We start from the raw sequence: 14,998 nt of genomic DNA on the forward strand, positions 1-14,998 counted from the left end.
CAAAGTAGGGCTGCATCAGAGAAGAAGTCTTTCAAACCTTCAAAAATTCCAACAGTTAACCAAAGGGAAAAGTTGCCTAGTGCGGGTTTAAAGGATAACTTCATCGATTTTGGACCTATATATAATTTGTCTCTTACATACCTGCAATACTTGGATCCACAGAGAATATTGGCCGCAAGCAGTCCAAATGGGTCAAATGTCAACATATCTAGCTAATAAGCTAGATAACCAATTATTGACGCGCGTCAGCAAGTCTTTTGCCAACAGCCCGGATGATCATTATAAATAGAGCTGATGGGCAATAACATTATCTCTCCCCTATGTGCTGTGCTAGGTAACTCTGCTCTCTGTACATATAGTTTCAGAACTGAATACAGAAGACAACATAAAAGTACACCAAATCTATGTCCTTGATTCGTAATTTCTCAGTGAATCGTTCAGCTAAACTTAGCTACAACTGTTTAGAACATTAGTAGTATCCTGCCACTAATACGGTGCAGCATAGCAACGAACATAACGTTAGCCCGGTTAGCTCGGTATATAATGGAAATACATAATGAGCCTGCCGGACTTTGCTTTTATCAGGCTGCACAGCTGCGGACGGCCTGGTTCTGAGTAATGGAAATGAGCTATTAGATCTAGTAGGGTAGAGTAGTTTCCTCGATAGCAATAGTCCAGATAAGAAACAGCAAATAGCGTAAATCACACTTAGCCAATCTCTTTCTTTCAATACCAATACCAGTGTTTATTCTTGTTTTTGACCTTGCTCTATCAAAGGCAATTTGGGAGGTATACCAGAGGTGTTTGGTCTTATGACTGGCTGTGTTATTAATTCGCTTTCCATATCCATATTTTTCTAGTGTGTCCAAGGAATTGAACCTTCTACTCACAAGTCCGAATGTCTAACTTCTAGGCTACTACTGCCTCTTCATTCTCCATTATTCCTGAACCATTCGTGCAGTCACCCATCTACAACTATTTCATCCTTCCCCATCTCTTCTCTTTACTTTTTCACCATTCGCGTCCACCCCTCTTCTGTCCACAGTCACTCCAGGTCTGTGGTTGCTGCCTGTTTCATCAGCATTCCTCAAATCCTCTCTCCATTCCTCACACCCTCCATCCAACCTGACCACCCCTTCCCATCTCTACCCATTCCCTTTCTTATGTTTTCTGTTTATCGCCTCCATCTGGCCTCCTCTCTTCCCCCCCCCTCCACCCCCCCACCCCCCCACCCCCATCCCCTGTCTGCTGCAGCAGAGCCTCAGCTGTGATAAAGATGGAACATGCTCTCGGAGCTCGTCATGCTACGCTTCCCGTTCTGCTGCACTGATATCCTGACACTGATCGTCATCAAACTGTCAACAATGGACAGGGACTCAGGGCTGGGGGTGGGGAGACGCCGGGGAAGCTACCTTATTTTTCCTCATAAATAATTTTCACTCCACAGAAACGATGAACCGAAGCTGGGTTTCCTATTAATTTCCGTCCTTTTTTTTTTTTTCTTCGAGAAAATTGAGATGGATGATGCCTGGTGTTTGCCGGGGCTTGCCAGGGACGGTGGGAAAGCCCAGCCTAGTCTCTTCAGGCCCTGACTTCAGTCATAGCCCAGTGAGGGAGGATTAGATAGGGCCTTTATTCACTTCATGGAGAAGGATTAAGCTGACATGTTGCTCATGAACTCACTCGATGGTTCAGAGGAGTACAGAAGTCGTCTTCACGTTTAACACTCTTCACTCAGTAAACCAATCACGGCAATCGTAAGGTGCTCATCTGGCCTTCGCTGTCCCTTTGAACTCAAGGGAGATTTGTTTGCATTTTGCGGTGACGTCCTAAGTATTGGTCTAGGTGCCGCCAGTGGGAACTGCGACATTTATGTGGGAACATTTTTGTTATCTTTCGTAGGCAGATTTGCTAAGCCGTGGAAGTCCAGCATTGCACTTGTGATAAAATCTATTTGAATCGGGAACCCTACTGTAGTTCTATCCACATTCTCTGTCAATCTGTCTTTGAACTCTCGCAGTGTGCTGAGCCTTAGTCTATCAGTCTCTCAGCTCAACGTGGCCCTTACCCACGGCGGGGACAGGGCCGGCAACAGACAAACAGAGCTGTTTTAGCAAACCAAACAGCATTAGTGCTACCGATTGACTGGATTACTGAGCACATTCATCAAACGGGCTATGGCCTTCCCAGCTTTCTGCAGCAGAAGCACATGCTTTCCAAGAACGTGGTAAGTGTATCAATTGATTTCAGACTAGCAGAGAGTCTATGCAGAAACAGGAGAGGCCCTTTTTTTTTTTTAATCCGAGAACCATTCCAAGGAAAATTACATTTTGTTTATTACAACCTAATGATTGTGATGCATTACTTTCATCCACAAACAGACATGAACATTTCTAATAAGCAAGAAACTAGGTGCAAATGAAAGAAACTCTAAGTCTAAGTGTTTCTATTGAGCACAACTTAGATGTTGCCTGGCTGGACACTTTGACGTTATACATTCTTACCAAAACCTTTAGATTGTCATTGAAATTCTGCCCAGCCTCTACTTGCATGATAAGCACTATCTGCTTCTCCCTATATGCCAATGCCTTTGTCATAATAATGTTTGGCTGCAGGAGATTGCTTTGACAGAGCTCGTTGATTATATATTTTCATTCCATTGTAGTCTCCGTTGGCCTAAGAATGAGTGACCGCCTCCACGGAGAAGGGGGACTTTTCTAATGACTTGGCGAAAATGCAGTCTCATTGTGGTAAATAGCTTGACTACTGCATGGCAGGAAAAGTTTTGTTAGGACATGTTCAGTAAGAGCATTGATAAGCTTTCCTAGTGCACTCTGTCACAAGAAGATTTTATTGATCGTCTATGGAAATAAATTCAAAAAGCAGTTTATAAGACTTGCAACAGATGTGGTTTTCGCGGTTCCGAAGACCCACAATAATTCATTCTCTCTTTATTTACTACAGGCAGGTACTTCTCTTGTATAACATCAAATGCTCCCGAAAAGGAAGTACAGCTTTGAGCTAATGCCAATATCCTTCTGGCAAAGATCTGAATGTTCTTTAGGGTTGTGATGATCACATTGATTGCAATGCTACTACCAGTGTCATAATTACTAATTCACAACTTCTGACGGGGGGTTCCATCGATTGGGGACTATAGGGTGGGAGAAGGGTTTGATGTATGGCCTGATTAAGACACAGCACTCTGCTTACAGGACAAATGTCCATACAGAGGGACAGGGTCATAACGGGTTAGTCTCCATAGTGTCTGTAGTGCCTTTGAGCCACCAGGGACTCGACACTGCAGGGTTGAGGCCACCTGTCAGTCACTGAGCTGCCTAGTGCAAGGCTAATGTTAGATTCTGCAGACCCTTCCTTCCTTAACAATACTTAACAAGCAGCAATGCCACAGGATTATTACTGGTTTAGCCGAAATTAGAGCCTTGTACATACTGTACTTTTTAACATAACTCTCTTGACTTCAGCAGAATCCTAGAACACATCCACAGTTTGATGGGATTTTGCCTGGAACATCTGTATTTGTCATGGAACATTGTCAATTACAAGTATTATTTTGAATGACAAAGATAGATACTGTATTTCAGGTTGATGTAAAATTCCCCAATGTAAAGACTTGCAATAAGATCAAGCCTCTGCTTGGAATAAAAAGAGACACAAATAGGATAACCTAATAAAGAAAAGATAGCACTTTGTTGTTGTCAATTACCATAGAATCAATTTTTCAATTTACCTGTTTTCAAGATAGAATAACTAGGTTTGACAAATTGCTGCAAATTGCAAAGTTAGCAAACTTCATCTGACAACACTTCGGTGACAGCTTTATAGCAAGCCAGCATAATTTGCCAACAATATCAGAAGAAATGTCTCACTTCCTTTGTTTGGATATTGTCTGTACACTTCCACTAAAAAGTAGGACACATTTATCACAATTTACAGCCGTATTTGTCATGAATTCAGGATGATATTTGCACATACCTGAGTGTTTAGCTAACATTAAGCTAGCTAGTTACACAAGAGATTACATCTAACCTAGCTAGCTTGCAGTGGTAAGTGACTAAAAATATTTGAGGCTTGCAACAGTAAGATTAAGAACAGGATTTGCTTGTCTATAGCTCATACTTTAAGTTGTCATCTAAGTTATGTAGTGAGGTAGGCATGTTTTGCAGGATTCTAGAGCTGGTATGTTGGTATAGTTTTCATGAAGCTAAACCCAGAATTTTGAGATGGCAGCATGTGGTTACTGTCAGTACAGTCTTGTCACTGAGAGTCCCTAATGAAGGCAATGCAGTTTTTGTGGTCAAATAACATGCTTTTCATGTTAAAATGTTTCATTTTCATGTTTCATGAGGAGCGATACAATGGAGTTGGATGAGATAGGAGTTAAATAAAGCAGATTGCCCCGGTTCTCAGTTCTGATTGGATGAGTCACATTCCGTTGCAAAATACCCTATAAACACTCACCTGTGACCGTATAACAGTTAATTTAAATATTAAAGATACTGTATTATATAAACACTCACCTGTGACCTTATAACAGTCAATTTAAATATTTATGATATAATACTATAATAAAGAAATGTAAACCTGTGACTTTATAACAGATATTTAAATATTCATGTACTAACCAAACACCACCATTCAAACAGGTACTTTTATATCACTGAGAAACCACTTTGTTTAGCCACTGTTCAATAACTATATTACTAGGTGGCAAAATAACATTTAATTATTAATGATTATAAAATAAAATATTTCATCATCAGATTTCAACATTTGTGTTCTTTTTTTATTATTATTACAATGGTGTGTTACAGCCATTTTATAAAAGCCATAAGCTACTCAGGACCGTGATTTACAGTCATTTTTGAACAGCTAAGAAGACTTTCCTCTGCTTGGCGTCGTGCCTAACAACGTCTCTTAGCTTTTCTAAAATCTCTGTAAACCACGGCCCAGAGTGGCTTATTGCTTAAGTACTTTAATCAATTATGGAAGGAATGTTTTGATGGTACTACGCTTAATTTTCAGCGAGCACTCGGCCTGCTTGGCGATCTTTGCGCTTCAACAAATCCTTCAGATGTGTGAGGAAGGTAGTGGTGGCGGTGAGTGCTGCGGTCAGTGTGTGTCCAATGTGATTTGATCAGATTGATGAAGTGCTGATGGATTTCTCTCTTGACTGATCACCGCTCTGGGTCTGAGAAGAGCTCTGGGGTTGGACAGCATTCCTTCAAAAGGTTGTTGCCTCTGGTGGCACACACACATACACACACATTTGTACTCGAATTCTAACCTTAACCTAAAAAAAGTGGTAATCCATGAGTTCCTTTTTTTTAAAATTTAGTCTCCATCTTTGGTGCTAAGCGCTCATTGCTGTGGTGTTGCTGCACTGCACTTCCCAGAGATCACCTGTCAGTCAAACAGTGTGTCCAGTACTGTGATGTCTTTTTCCTTGGATTTTCTGTTGATGCAGTTTGAGTTTCTGTAGGTGGCGCTCTTTTCTTTTGTCTGTGGTGGCTATGACTGCTCATGCTAACTACCCAGTTTTTCTTCTATTAACCAAACAAACTGGAAACGTAAAACACATCACTTTCTGTGTGCCAGAGGGGTTTTTTTCCAACAAAGACCTATCAGACACCAAGTGTTCAGAACAGCAAATGGAAAAGCTTTCATGAACTGGGAATAGGTTGAATCACTGTTGTGTTATATCAGTTGGTGATATTGAGTACACATTTATTTATATAAAGATGTTGTGGATTTAACGTTAACCCTTACCCTAACCCATACCTAATCCTAATTCAAATCTAAAAACTAAACCCAAATCCTAACCCTAAAGAAATGAGGACCAGCAAAATGTCTTTGGAGGATTTACTTTTTTTCTCTCTTTCCTCATCTCACTTACTCCAGTTCATTTTATCCATATCTCCACAGACACGCAGACAAAGTGAGCAACTTTCTCATGTGAATCCATGTGTATTCATATTCAAGCCTCCTACTTAGACAATCACCTTTCTACTCTTCACATCCACAATGATTCATCTCCACATTCACCCGCCAGATTCCTTTCAATGGAGCCACGGAGATTCTCAGCAGGAAATGGCGCTTCTCGTGTGTGAACAGACCCATTCCAAACGCTCAGCTTTCCAATTATAGTACATCCCGCTTAACTGATGCTTATTAATTCCTTCAAACTCATTATGGCATGCAAAATAGGGATCTCCCATGAGATGAATACTAATGAAAGTAGAAACTTCTCTACAGTACGTTTGTGCCGCTGCCGCTGCTGTCAGTGGTCTTTTCTGTTTAGTTGTTTGCTTTAAGCTCCAGCTGGCTCATTCCACACAATAGCACACAGACAAAATTAATTCCTCCGCATAACAGAGCGTTCATATTTCTAAAGTGTCCACCGGCGAGTCGGCATTGATCAGACTCAGCCCGTCCTTTAGGAATCGCCCGTGACAGGAGGTACCTGCAGTATTTGTGCCGCGGTGTGTATGGATTACGTCTAGACTTGGAGTGGACCCTACAGTAGAGTAGCTGTAGTCGGAGTAAATAAAGCACTGAGTCCGGGCTCCCACTGACTGACACTGAGCCAGCAGGGGCAGGCCATAGGGCTAACCCAAACAAAACACTTCAATCTCTCTCTGTTGTGCTCCAGTGCTCCCCGAGGGCTTGATTGATTGATTTGCTGGCCAATCAGAGCACATTGATCTAAGAACCCCCCCCCACCCCACCCCCAACTCTCTAGGCTTCCTCTCCGTCCATTCATCTGCCGGCTGTCAGAAGTATTCACTGGAGGGCAGTAGCTGTGGAGGCCCGCACTTTTAAACACACTTTCCCCAGCTTTCTGGAGAGACCGCTTCGCAGTGCAACCATTACCGCTGTATCCTCCCCGGATCCAGTTTCTGCAGCACGACTCCATCACGTTATCTGAGGCTCACGCTTCATTCGTGTATCAGGATATTAAAAACCTGCTGCGCTGTGGTCATATGTGTTTCACCTTTGTACAGTCGGCGTATTGGTTCCTCTGTGGCTGACAGTGATGATTCAATTTGGAATAAAACGCATCAGTGTTTTTGTATGGAGTTAGGGCAAGTCCACTCGGAAAGTAAAGTGTCACTTCAATTAACCGAAAACTGATTGATCATTAATCAACTGTTTCTCTTCTCTTGACAGGAGGAATATTTGAGTCCATTGAAAGTGGCCCATCAGGTGCGGAGGAACTAGCCTTTAAATTTGCTTTAAACACAATCAACAGGAACAGAACCTTACTGCCAAACACCACGCTCACCTACGACATCCAAAGGATAAACATCTACGACAGCTTCGAAGCCTCCAGGAAAGGTAGGATGTGTTGTGTTTGTCAAAATTTGCCTCTGGCATCGGCATGCTGTCGCTGTGTGTGTGTGTGTGTGTGTGTGTGTGTGTGCGCATATGTATACGTGCGCGTGAATGCGTGTGCACATATGCTATGCCGTAGCTATTTTGCATTGTAAATGTGTTCCCTGTTAGAGGGTTGCGAGCCGCAGCGGCTTGGATTGGGACAATTATAATCAGGCATGGGAGAAATGGCTGAGCACTTCAAACATAAACAGAGAGAATTGATTGGTTTCAGGTAATGACTCAGCGGCAGTAATTCAAAGACCTGTTTGGCCCCTGGAGACAGCCTATAAAGTGCTATAATCTATCAGTTTTGTGTGTGCATCAGGCTGACATTTCAAGTCTCTTATCAATTATGGGCCATTATATCCTGTCTCAGTGATTTAGGCAAGTCCCTTATATCAAATAAGGTGATTGGAGTGCAGCCTGGCTACTACAAATATATGCTATTATTTGTATGTCTTCCAAGTGCAATCTAATGAAAGCAAGCTGAAATTTGATCTCATTCTCACCTGCTTGCTTTTGCTCCAGCTCTGTATTGTGGAATCGTATTGCACTGGATACCGCTTGTCCGGGCTCTCAATGCAGACGCATCAGCATGAAACGATAAAGCGTAGAGACATGTTGAAGGAAAAGCTCTCCCTGTGCGTTCACACTGTGAGCAACTCAGTTGATGTGTCGTCCTATTCTGACCGATTATGGGTGTATTGTTTTTATGAGCTATCTAACTTGTAAGTGCCAGCATTGATGGAAACAGGAAATACTCAATAAGATGAGCATACCGCTGACCCCGACGATGGACGCAACTCTTCTCCAAGCATCGTTTTTGAGACGTTTATTCCTGTAGTCTCTCAGATAAAAGTTGTACAGAACTGGGAAGCTTTGAATGGCTGTACTCTACCTCTCATCAATTTTGCACTTGCCTGGCAGAACTATTGTTTTTTAAAGATTCTTTTTTTGGGGGCATTTTTGCCTTTATTTGAGCCTATCATGTAACAATCTTCTGCCCCTTCTAAAAAAATCTACAAATGCTACTTATTTCTATTAAAAGCTTAGCTGATGAAGACTGTGATATACAGTTAGTTTGACTATTGTTGACAAAATGCACTTATTGTAAGTCGCTTTGGACAAACGCTAAATGCTAAATGACTTAATGTAATGGAAAGAGAGAGGGGGATGACATGCGACAAAAGTCCCAGGCCAGATCGGAACCCTGGACGTTGGATTACCTGGTACTCCATAGGAAATGAATGGAGTTCCAGTGAGTTCTCGATCGCGTTGCTTGCAATGTGAACGCACGTTTCCTGTAAACGATCCCGTACCCCGGAACTAACGAGTGAAATGTTCTTCCCCAGCTTGTGACCAGCTTTCACTGGGGGTGGCGGCCATCTTCGGTCCCTCTCACAGTTCCTCGGCCAATGCGGTCCAGTCCATTTGCAATGCCTTGGGGGTGCCCCACATCCAGACCAAGTGGAAGCACCAGGTATCGGACAACAGAGATGTCTTCTACGTCAGCCTCTATCCAGATTTCTCCTCCCTCAGCCGGGCCATCCTGGACCTGGTACACTTCTTCAAGTGGAAGACGGTCACTGTGGTTTATGATGACAGCACCGGTAAGGCCGCCAACACTTCCTGTACTTTGCTGTGGGTGAAAAAGAGTCATGACGTGTATTCATTCCTGAGCCATTTTTATACTGCACATACTCTCAGATTTTTCTTATCAGACATATTTTCCATTTCCATTTTCCATATTTTCCATTCATGTTTTTTTGTCTCAGTAGTTTCTATTGCTGTCATTTTGCACACATTGGATTATATGATGTAAAACATATTTTTTTCATTCATATGTTTACTTAACATGGTCTAATATTGAAATTGTTGGTTGGTTGCTTAGTAACCCCGCCATTTTCTCTATTCCTATTTATATCTTATTTTTCTTTGCTCTATCCTATTACTATTTGCTGCAACAACCCGAATTCCCCACAGGGATCATTCATGTTTAATCTAATCTAATCTAATCTAATCTAATCTAATCTAATCTAATCTAACCTGAAGAACATCATTTTTGCCCTATTGCAGCTGAGTATTGTTACCTCCTGTGCTCTGCTCTATAACTGAAGCACCTTGGTGAGTTTCTGAGGCTGCAGTAGAAATGTCTTTGTTACTGAGGTAAACAGACCTTGATCAACCCCCCAGTCTTGACAAAATCAGTGTGTCAGGTCAGCGGGCAGCAAACGACCCAGCAAGCCGGGTACATGTACCATATGCCAGGGGTCAGGGTGGATGCCAGCCTGCGGACGGGCTGCCAGGCCTCCCGGAGCTCTCTCCAACACATACACTGGGACCAGTTTGGCCCAGATCGCAGTGCTGTACTGTATGTTCATTGTAGTCAGCATTCAGGCCAAATTAAACTCTAATTTGAGGAGTCATATCACGTTATGCCAACCGCGTATGCTAAATTACAGACAAGCAATCAACCGAGTAAGCAAGCAAATCAGCAAATAAACAGGCAGAATGTGATCATTCATGAATTCATTCATTTTCTTTACCCCAATTATTTCTGTTCTGGGTCATGAGGGTGCTGGAGACTATCCCAGCATGCATTGGGTGGAAGGCAGGGAGACATCCTGGACAGGTCTCCAGTCCATCACAGGGCTGACACAGATGCCCAGACACTCACATTCATACCTATGGGCAATTTAGAGTCTCTGATCCAGCTGACAGTGGGAGGAAACCAGGAGAACAACATGTAAACTCCAAACAGAAAGGACTGGGCATCGAACCCACAACCTTCTGGCTGTGAGGCCACAGTGCTAAACATTGAAACACAGTGCAAAATATGCATCAAAGTAAAAAACTGCATTGTAATATACATGAAAAAACAGATGCTGCTGCTGTTACATGTGGCGGTGCATCAGTTTACAGGTATTTTAAGATGGATTGCATCAGCCTAAAGATTCTGTTTGCCTTCCAGTGATTCAATATCTGGACAGTGTGTGCGTGTGTGTGGGTGTGTGTTTGTGTGTGTGGGTCTTTGCCCTGCAGGCCCTGTAGGCAGCTTTAGGGAGGAATTGATTGTCGCTGATCCCGCCACCTCTGTTAATTAAGGTGTAAAGTGGACATAGCTGGTTCACTATGGGGTTAATAGTGGCTTGATTTTCTGTCTTGGAGATAGGAAATGAGATCCTGGCGCGACCTGCAAACAGCTTCACCTTCCCATTGTCGCCGTTTACACAGGTGACCCGATGGAGAGGACAGATAGGGCTGATCATTGGACACTCAGGGCAAAGGGACAGAGCTGGAAATCCGATCTGACTGGAGTCCTTGGTCGACTCAGTATTCTATTTCACAATGCAACGCAAACGCCTCTTTCTCTTCTCTTGTTTTGGTAAAGCATATTATCAGACATATTGGAAAAGTCAGCGTACCAGAACATCTATATTACCATATCATTCTCACGGGACCCCCGCTACCCCCCCGCTGTTCTAAACCGTGTCTGCTTTTCGGCAATGGGATATAAAAGGAGTCGGAAACAACCTCTCTCTTTGTGCTGTTTCTCCACCAACCAGGGAGCAAACAAGCAAATCAATAACCATAATGGGACTCCTCTAACGGCTCAACTTTATAATGGCAAAACTGAGATGGCAGCAGCATGTGTTGTAGCTCTCCCAGCCAGCCATAACATCCATACAACTGCCTGGAACGCCGCTGCTGCTGCTGCTGGGAAGTTTGATTAGGCCATGAGGGAGAGCGAGCCGCGATACAATAAAACACCGGCTTTGAGAGAACTACTTCTTTCGGCTGTACACAGTATGAAGTCCATGCGTACCTCCGCTCTCCAGTATCCCAACCAGCTATTTTTCCTTAGTCATGGGAGGAAAGGAGAGTGGCAGCTTAACTCCTGCTGTTGTGCTCAGGGTTAGACCGATACATCAGGCCGATATCCTGTTTTTAAAGCTCCGATATTGGCCAGTCAGTGTGGTCTGGAACAATTCATCTAAAAAAAATAAAATAAATCGCAATATGAATTTCTGCATTTTCCAAATCGCAAAGCCTGCAATTAATTGCTTAATTATTGATTTTTAAAATATTTCCTATAAAATTTTGTGAGATAAGATTTTTGTCATTTTTGTCATTTGTTTGTCCTTTATTTTATTTAGTGTCATTTGTTTGTCTTTTTTATCTCTTGGCTATATGCTTCTTTTATCAGTACCTTCATTTTTTTTTTTTTTTTTTTTTTCTAAATAAGGTATTTTAGTGTCTTTGGTCCATGAATCGAGTACAATAAACTTTTCTTTCAACAATTTCAAAGTTCTAAAAAATGTATGACAAGAAAAACTAATGATATTCTGATATGATGGAGGTTCCTCCCTGATCACGGCTAGTGAATATGTGTTATTTTTCTATCAGATGTCAGACCGGAGACATCGTTCCAGTGTGGTGTGGGAGGATTTTACTCAGCAGCTTCAGGGGTGGCAGTCTGTAAAATCTGCAATGTCATTTTTATGGGTTTCAATTGGAAGTTTTAGTGTCCCATGATGGTCTAAATGCTGCTTCAGAGGCTTTTCCACCCTGACAAGAATAACATTCTGGGGGAAAACACTGAACATTATGTAACCTAAAAAGGTCAAATTTAAAGTAATTGAATATTGCACAAAATATGGTCCATCGGCAGCTTCGATCCAAAAACATCAATATCAAAAACCTTCCAAACCTGATATTAGTTGTAGTAGAAACAGATGAGAGATGCATATATATCGGCATAAAATTTCAGCTATCAATTCTACATATCAGTCTCGGCTATCAGCCTTCAAAGCCCCCTAGTCAAACCCTATTTCTGTTTATAGCCCGGTTTCTATGGCAACAACATCCCGAGGCTGTCCCTGAGGTGGCGGAAGAGAGAAAGGAGACGCTGTATTACCCCTGGCAAATCACGTCTCCATTCACTGTGACTCAGCTCGGAGTCATTTTTAATTTCTCCGCACTATTTTACCCCTCTCTCTCCGTCTGTCAGCCTCGGAAACGTCTTGTGAAGCACTTTCTGATGGTGCAAAATAAATGGGGTGGGGGGTGGGGGGGGGGAATAATTGAAATGTACAACAAACATCATTTTTTCTGCATCGCTTCCCTCAGTAAAAAAAAAAGCTAATTTACTCGGAGGCCAGTGCGTGTCGTGCGTTTTTTGCGGGTGCGGCTATGGCCGTGCGCGCCTGACAGTTTTTTAATTGCGTCGGATGAAAGGTCAGCCGGGGCCCCGGTAAGACAACATGTTCACTACAGGAAGCGGTATGGCTGATTGCGTGGTGTCATTCTGAAGGGGTCGTTTGAGAGAGAAAATTATTCAGAGTCAGTTCTGATGGGTCAAGTTGGCATTTAGAGGGCAGACATTTAGAGGGCAGACATCGCTGATCTTGGCTGATTCCAGGTGGCACTTCCATGGAAATTGGGTCATTTAAGAAATGTGATAATAATAATATATACAGTATATTGGTAGTAGCAGTAGTAAAGCTTTTTTTTTTTTTTTCAAAACAGTGCTATCAGTGAAAAAAGTCAAATATACTATATAGCTCTGTGACTATTATTATTCTATTGTTCTATATATTTGACTTGTTTTTCCCTAATGAGAATAACAATAACAACAAAACTACTATTACTACTACTACTACTACTACTACTACTACTACTGCTACTGCTACTGCTACTAATAATATAGTAGTAGTAGTAGCAGCTGTAGCATATACTATTAGTTTTAGTAACTGTTATTATTAGTAATAGTAATATTAGCAGTAGTAGCAGTAGTAATAGTGGTAGTATAGCTATTATTTTATTAAGTAAAAAACTCAAACTATAATTATTCAAACAACTATATATTTGAATTGTTTTCCCCTAAAAATAACAGTAACAATAATAATAGTAATAGTGGTAGTAGTAGTTGTAGTAGTACATTTATTATTTTTTCATTATAACTTTTTTTAATTATACTATAATGCTTTACTATACTATAATATTACTAATTTCAGGGGTAAAAACCCAAGTCAAACATACAGTCAGTTGAATGTGTCTGCTCATGTAAAAGAGTGTATATATTTGCTTCCACTGAGAGTCCTCTAAGTGTACTTCAGAGTGGAAGTGAGTCCCAGGACCCCTCCAGTAATCTGTTTCAATTTGATGTGTGTGAGTCTCCACACCAGCAGCCCCAGTCCCATCATACGCTCCACTACCACTCAACAGACTGTTTAGAGAGGGGCTGACTGGCTCTTCACAACGCACTATGATAATCCCACTTTCGCTGTGCTGGGTCGCTAATAGCGACTGTAATGATTTGGTTGCTCTGATGCCATACTGTGGTATTACGTTTTTGTGATTTGGAGTGGGTGGGGATTAGGAGGTGGTGTCGAATTGGCCTATTTCTACATGCAGCTATTTCTGGTTAGAAATGTATTCAGTAACTTACAAAAAAACCTAAACAATTAAAGGGGCAATCATTTAGGACTATATCGCCCTCTATTGGGGACCAAGGAATTGCAACAACATTGACAGGTCGCGGACACAGACATAAATAATAGTTACAACTTTACAATAAAGAGGAGTGAGCTAGCTAATTACAGCCGAGACGCAACAGAAATGTCTAGTGAAGAGGTAATACTGTATATCACCATGCTAAATACTGGAATAATAATACTGCTTTGTCAGTTGCTTTTTTGGCTTGAGAACGAGGCTTTAGCTCAGATGTGGAGTTGGGAGCGTCTTGAAACTTCAATAAATGGGGAGTTTTTATTCCAAAACAGTTCAGAAAGTGAGTTTTGAAAGCCAGAAATCTCAGTAGCTGACCAAGTAATCATTAAGTCATTGGTATTGATCAACAATGCTATCAACCCCCACAGGTATATTATGGTTATTTTGTGTTACAGGACGCCAAAAATCTGCCTTAATGCACCTTTAAACCCCGCAACACTGTTGTACTCCTCTATTGTCAGGTGAAAAAATCGTATCTCCAATAACTGCTGATCTTCAGGGTTTTATTTGAACTGAGGGATTACATAGATCACATATTCTCGGGCTCGTGAAACCCTTTCAAAACCTATTGTGCAATTTGAAAAATGAGTCTCTCGCTTTTGACATTTCAGAGATATGAGGGTTTCAGCGGCGACAGAAGTGTTATATTGTCGTCGTCGCACAAGCTGAGGCTTACAGAGGAATATCAGCATGGAAAACGATTGAATTGTTGTTTCCTCCTGTCTGTTCTCAGTTTGTCTTTTAGCTGCCATTCGGTGTTGATGGTGACAGTGCACTAATGAAAACAACATCTGCATGGAGCGCTGACAAGGTGTTAAGACAACAAACACCATGCCAGATGCCTCAGTAAAGTGGATTATTGAACGTGGGTTGTCTTTCAGCCTCAGGAAGATCCCTATCGGCCGCATTCGGCTGTTACTGCTATTCTTACACATGTACATCTAATATGTCATATGAGATTATACAAGTCATATGAGTCATCCCTCTTTGACTTTTTGTACATTTTCTTGTGCCATAAAATTAATTCAAAACACTTTTATTTGGAATTTTTAGCCTACACAATATACAGAAAATTGTAGCAGCAACA

At 41.8% G+C, this 14,998-nt stretch overlaps 1 protein-coding gene across 2 annotated transcripts in view; it reads left to right on the top strand.

The window, feature by feature from the left end:
• The window catches only part of grik2 (glutamate receptor, ionotropic, kainate 2), a 181,664-nt gene that overhangs the window by 49,772 nt on the left and 116,894 nt on the right, over positions 1-14,998 (top strand). The window contains exons 2-3 of one of the 2 annotated variants that reach the window (XM_078287236.1): positions 7,192-7,359; positions 8,751-9,011. In XM_078287236.1, coding sequence (XP_078143362.1) covers positions 7,192-7,359; positions 8,751-9,011 — 429 coding nt within the window. The remainder of the gene's footprint in view (positions 1-7,191; positions 7,360-8,750; positions 9,012-14,998) is intronic. The other variant, XM_078287237.1, reaches the window with a different exon arrangement.

Source organism: Centroberyx gerrardi, chromosome 12 (genome assembly GCF_048128805.1).
Source record: "Centroberyx gerrardi isolate f3 chromosome 12, fCenGer3.hap1.cur.20231027, whole genome shotgun sequence".
NCBI lineage: Eukaryota > Metazoa > Chordata > Actinopteri > Beryciformes > Berycidae > Centroberyx > Centroberyx gerrardi.